General features: G+C 52.2%; 1 protein-coding gene across 1 annotated transcript; it reads left to right on the top strand.

The window, feature by feature from the left end:
- Positions 1-1,004: 1,004 nt before the first annotated feature.
- SLITRK4 (SLIT and NTRK like family member 4) lies at positions 1,005-6,142 on the top strand (the record flags this gene model as incomplete). Its single annotated transcript, XM_084213044.1, has 2 exons — positions 1,005-1,247; positions 3,579-6,142. The coding sequence occupies exons 1-2, from the start codon at positions 1,058-1,060 to the stop codon at positions 6,140-6,142; spliced, it is 2,754 nt and encodes a 917-aa protein (XP_084069170.1). The 5' UTR covers positions 1,005-1,057.
- Positions 6,143-6,410: the final 268 nt, after the last annotated feature.

The raw sequence follows: 6,410 nt of genomic DNA, 5'->3' as shown, positions 1-6,410 counted from the left end.
GTGGTAAAGGACAAGCAGCTGAACTCCCCTTGCAAGATTTCATTTGGTTAACTGACTCTTCTGCTTCGGAATGCGATGTCACCTTGTTTGAGGGTATTCATTACCATTTTAAAGTGCATTATGAAAGCCAGAGTCAATAGGAGTTGTTAATTAGCAGAATCTGTTTAGCACCAGTGCATAACATTTGAGGATTTTTTCCATCAGACTGCAGCTGTTACCTACGCAGAGAAGGAATTTCACCTAACCACAAAGAATGAGATAGACAAATAGCTGCGTTGTCGTAAGAACGGCTCGGGTATGTCTCCTCGCAGCGATTTCGCTCCATAATTGCAATTCACATTAAATGCAGCAAATGTCACCATCCTGCCCACTCAGTTTCCACCTCTACTTTTGTTTCAAGCCGGGAGGGGAGATCACCAGAAAAGAGAGGGGGGAGTCCTTCCTCGCCTTCTCTCTCCTTCCCCCGCTCGGCTCTCGCAGCCGCGCTGCCCTGCGGCTCCTCGGGCGCGGGGGCCGCGCTGGCCCCGTCCCGGCCGCGGGCTGCACTTGTGGCTGCCTCGCCCGCCCATGGCAGCCCCGCGGCTCCCGGCGCGGCCCCGCCGCTCCCGCCGCCCCGGGGGGCTCCTCCCGCCCCGCACGCCCCGCCTGGGCTCCGCGGGGGCGCAGCGCGACGGCTCCCCGGGAAAGGTACCGGCGGCACGGCGCCTCCGGGCTGCGGGAGAGGCTCCGGCCGTGGCGATGCGCCGGGATTGCTGCCCCGGAGCGGCGTCTCCCTGCCCGGCGGAGCAGCGCTCGGTGCGTGCGTGCATGTGTGTGTGTGTGTGTGTGCGGGTGTGTGCGTGTGTGTGCGTACATGTGTGTGTGTGTGCGGGTGTGTGTGTGTGTGTGTGTGTGTGTGCGCGGGTGTGCGTGTGGCGAGGGGAGGGGGCTCGCTGCGTGCAGGGGGTGGGCGAGAGCAGTGCGATGGGAGCGGGCGCCCGTGTGCAGAGGGATGCTCTCCCCGCATGTGTGCGGGGGACCGCGGCGGCGGGGCAGGGCTCAGCCGGGCGGCTGCTGCATGCGGCGGAGCCCGCGGGGTTCCGCAGCACCGGGCTTGCCCTCGCTCGGCGCGGCCGGGAGCGCTGGCCCCGGCGGGCGCCCGGCTGCCCCCGCCGCCCGCGGCGTGCGCGGAGCCGCCGGAGCCCGGAGCTCGCGGGGAGAGCGGCGGAGCGCAGCCGAGCGGAGACGCGGCGACCCCGGGCGCCGAGGTAGGGACGGTGCCGGGCTGGCCGCGGAGAGCCGGGAGCATCACCGAGGGCGGCGGGCGCCCGCCGGGCGTGTGAGTGCGGGCGGGGGTGGGGGCACGGCGGGGCCGCCCGTACGTTGGCGTTTTAATTTATTTTAATTATTCCGAAGGTTTTGTTTTCATTGCTGTAATAATTACCGGTGCTGTTTTAAAGACGGCGAGGGGAGGGGTGGGGGGAGGCGGGGGTGCACACGACGAGGCGACAGTGGCTTCCTGCCGGAGCCTCTGTGCCATCGCGCTCGCCTCTCCCCGCAGCCGGCCGCCTCCCGGAGCCCCGGCCAGCGGCACCAGGCGCAGCGCTGCCCTCTCCCATCCTTCCCGGGAGAGCGGGCGAGCGGAGGCACCGGGGCCGGGCGGCCCGGAAAAGCCGGCGGAGGTGTGGGAGGGACGGGGGGGCAGGATCTGCGCAGCGGGGCTGGAGAAGGGGGTGTGTGGATCTGCTGCGGGCTGGACTTTGCAAAGGTACCGGGGCGGGGGGGGCTGGTGCGTTCGGCGGCGGGGAGCGCGGTCGCGCCTCGTTGCGAAGGGACGGCGGAGGGGATGCGGGGCTGCTCCGCCGCGCTCTGCCCGCTCCCGGCCGGGATGTGCGAGCGCGCCCGTGCCCCTGCCGCCCCCCCCGCCGGGAGCGACGGGGCGACGGGGCGCCCACGGCAGAGGGGAGCCGGCACCGGCCGAGCCGGATGCGGCAAAAAATTGCGGTAGTGCCGGCAGCGCTGGCCGGGCTCGCCGCCCCGCCGCCAGCCCCGCGCAGCGCCCGCAGCCCGCCCGCTCGGCACCGGCCGGGGCCCCGGGGCTGAGGAAGAAGAGGGGACCCGAGCGTGGGCGAGGCAGGGATACGGGAGGACGGCGCCTGCCCGGGGGAGGGAGACGGAGCGGCGGGGCCGCGGGGACACCGGTCCGCCCCTGGGGGCGCGCTCGCCGCGGCCGGGGTCGGCAGCCTGCGGGCACCGCAGCCGCTGCTCCGCTTCCCCCTGCTCCCGGCAAGCGGCCTCCTTGACCCCTTCGGCCATCCGTTCCTCTCATCCTTCCTTCTTTCCTCTGTGCTTTTCCTCTCTCTCTTGTCCTTCTGTCCTGCGGTCTTTGCTCATCCCTCCTCTCCCCTCCCTTCCAGGACCCCCGGCGCATCCTCCCCTTATGTCTCCCTCCAGCCCGGTTCTCCTCCCTCCAGCTGGCTCCTGCTTTCTCCACTTTTCATTCTGGCTCTCTCCTGCCAACTCAGTGGTTTTCTACAGCAGGAAATGAAAGGGACAAGTTGGGAAATGGGGGTAATGGGAAGATGGAATGTGTGCGTGTGTGTGCAATGTATTGATTTTTGACTGATTTATTAAAAAAAGGGGGGGAAAAACCCCTACCTTATAACTCAGAGGAAATGCTGTGGCTCGAGTTCTTCTGCATAAAAAATGGTAGTTCAGCTGGCTGGACTATATGTAAAGGGTTCTTATCAATGCAGGAATAAGAGAAAATTACATAATGTTTTAGGGGGAAAAAATAGTTCTCGATTTCAATAGTGTCAGACTGGCAAATTGTGACTTTTTTTTCCCTGCAAGTCAGTGTATTGTTATTCCTGGGGATGGGGCTGTATGCTTGTGCATGCTTCTTCCATGTCTGAGTGCTTCCATTGGTCACCCAGAGCTGATCTTGTTTTGTGGATAGTTGTATTTCTGCAGTCAGTTTATCACCTACTTATTTAAACTAGATATCAGAAGTGACAGAAACAATGTGTGTGCATGCCTATGCAGCCCTTGAGTGAATATCTTTATCATAGTGATGCATCTGTATGTGCTGTTGCTTTACGTACATATAACTGAGCATTGGCATTGCATTTTGTGTCAGCATCTCCATCCTCTCTACATTGTGCTACCCCGTCCCAGATGTTTGGGAATGCATAACATCAGCATTTGTGTTTAATATCCCTGAAATGCACAGCAACATATGAGCAGTGCACAATTGAGGGGAGTAAATATGCATAAAATTGGAATCTCCTTTGGTTATTTTACTTTATTAGTTATGCATGCTTGGCATGTACAAGAGAGAGAAATACATTTGACAGACCTGAGAGTTATTTCTGTTTCTCTACAGAAATTTACATTCTGTGTTTGAAATCATCCCAGCTCCCGTGCATTTGTTTGGTTGCTAAAGTCTTTCATGTTATTTTAAATTCAGTTCTTGTAGTTTGTCTATAATACTTGGCAGGTACAGTAGCTCAGTGGTATACAATTTCTAACCCAAGTGACATTTTGGAACAATGTCAACTGAAAAACATTTTCTTTTTCTTTCCTTCTTTCTTCTTTAGATTCTTTGTCTTTGTTCAGGAGCCTAAGGTTGCTTGCTGATCATAAGAAGATGATTCTGTGGCTCTTTCTGGTTCTGTCATCTCCAGTTTCTTCTACAACTGCAGATGCTGATATATCTGTGGAAATTTGCAATGTTTGCTCCTGTGTGTCAGTTGAGAATGTACTCTATGTCAACTGTGAGAAGGTTGCAGTCTACAGACCAAATCAGCTTAAACCACCATGGTCTAATTTTTACCACCTCAACTTTCAAAACAACCTGCTAATTATTCTATATCCAAATTCCTTTCTTAATTTTACACATGCAGTGTCCTTGCAACTGGGTAATAATAAATTACAGAATATTGAGGGAGGGGCCTTTATGGGTCTTAGTGCATTAAAACAGTTGCACTTGAACAACAACGAATTAAAGATTCTCCGGGCTGACACTTTCCTTGGCATAGAGAACTTGGAGTATCTCCAAGCTGACTACAATTTAATCAAGTTTATTGAACGGGGAGCCTTCAATAAGCTTCACAAGCTGAAAGTCCTGATACTTAATGACAATCTGATTTCATTCCTTCCCGATAATATTTTTCGATTTGCTTCTCTAACCCATCTGGATATACGGGGGAATCGAATACAGAAGCTGCCATACATTGGAGTTCTGGAGCACATCGGGCGCATCGTCGAATTGCAGCTGGAAGACAACCCCTGGAATTGTACTTGTGATTTGTTGCCTTTGAAAGCGTGGCTGGAGAACATGCCCTACAACATCTACATTGGAGAGGCTATCTGTGAAACACCCAGTGACTTGTACGGAAGGCTGCTGAAGGAGACCAATAAGCAGGAGCTGTGCTCCATGGGGACGGGGAGTGATTTTGACGTGCGCATCCTGCCTCCCTCGCAGCTGGAGCCCGGCTACAGCACGCCCAATGGCCACACCACCCAGACATCAGTGCACAGATTAGTCACAAAGGCACCAAAGACTACAAATCCTTCGAAGATCTCGGGGATAGTAGCAGGCAAAGCGCTGTCCAGTCGCAATCTCAGTCAGATCGTATCTTACCAGACCAGGGTGCCTCCTCTAACTCCTTGTCCGCTCCCTTGTGTTTGCAAAACTCATCCTTCAGACTTGGGATTAAGCGTAAATTGCCAAGAAAGAAATATAGAATCGATGGCTGAACTCGTACCAAAACCTTTAAATGCCAAGAAACTGCATGTCAATGGCAATTATATTAAGGATGTGGATACTACAGATTTCGCTGAGTTTGAGGGGCTGGATTTGCTACATTTAGGCAGCAATCGGATTTCAGTGATCAAAGGAGATGTTTTCCGCAACCTTACAAACTTACGGAGATTGTACCTCAATGGCAATCAGATAGAGCGTCTGAGCCCAGAGATGTTTGCTGGCCTCCACAATTTGCAGTATCTGTACTTGGAATACAATGTTATCAAAGAAATCCTAGCAGGCACCTTTGACTTAATGCCAAATTTGCAGTTGCTCTACCTGAACAACAATCTTCTGCGAAGCTTGCCAGCCTATATTTTTGCTGGTGCACCACTTGCTAGACTGAATCTGAGGAACAATCACTTCATGTATTTACCTGTAAGTGGTGTTCTTGATCAGCTAAAGTCTCTTACACAGATAGATTTGGAAGGTAATCCTTGGGACTGCACTTGTGATTTAGTTGCTTTAAAACTGTGGCTTGAGAAGCTAAATGACGGTATTGTGGTGAAGGAATTGAAATGTGAGACACCTGTGCAGTTTGCTAACATAGAACTTAAGTCTCTGAAAAATGAGATTCTCTGTCCTAAACTTTTAAACAAGCCATCTGCTCTGTTCACTAGTCCCATGCCTGCTGTTATTTTTACAACACCCCCGGGACCAGTCCGGAGTCCTCCTGGTGGCCCGGTTCCATTGTCCATCCTAATCCTGAGCATATTGGTTGTGCTGATTTTAACAGTGTTTGTTGCTTTTTGTCTTCTTGTTTTTGTGCTTCGGCGCAACAAAAAACCAACCGTAAAGCACGAAGGGATTGGAAACCAGGAGTGCAGTTCTATGCAACTGCAGCTGAGAAAGCACGATCACAAGTCAAACAAAAAAGATGGACTGGGTGCAGAGGCCTTCATTCCTCAAACCATTGAGCAGATGAGCAAAAGTCACACCTGTGGCTTGAAAGAGTCTGAAACAGGCTTCACGTTTGCTGACCCACCAGGGCAAAAAGTCATTCTGAGAAATATGAATGACAAGGAGAAAGATTTGTTGCATGTGGATTCCAGAAAAAGACTTAGCACAATCGATGAACTGGATGAGTTATTCCCTGGAAGGGATTCCAATGTATTTATTCAAAATTTTCTTGAAAGTAAAAAAGAATACAACAGCATAGGGGTCAGTGGCTTTGAAATACGTTACCCAGAGAAACTGCAAGACAAAAAAGCCAAGAAATCTCTAATAGGTGGTAACCATAGTAAAATTGTAGTAGAACAAAGAAAAAGTGAATATTTTGAACTAAAAGCTAAACTTCAAGGTTCACCTGACTACCTACAAGTCCTTGAAGAACAGACAGCTTTGAATAAAATATAGGTCATACCATCCTATTGCCTACAGAGGACATTTATTTAATGATGAAAGTGCCTTTTGTTGACTTTTAACTTCCAAATACTATATTATATTGATAGGCATAGAGGCAGGTGTATCCAAGGGTGTCTGATTAACTGTAGCTGCGTATGATTTGTCAAGTAGAGGAGAATTTCCTTGATAGATTTTACTCCATAAAGCTCATGCCCTGTGGAATCCTGTAGGGATACTGCAAACTCTATTGCCAAAGGGATGCTTTATACACGTTACACTG

Source organism: Fringilla coelebs, assembly GCF_963513975.1.
Source record: "Fringilla coelebs genome assembly, chromosome: 11".
NCBI lineage: Eukaryota > Metazoa > Chordata > Aves > Passeriformes > Fringillidae > Fringilla > Fringilla coelebs.
Note: the sequence above shows the minus strand (reverse complement) of the source record. Positions and strands in the feature narration are given on the sequence as shown.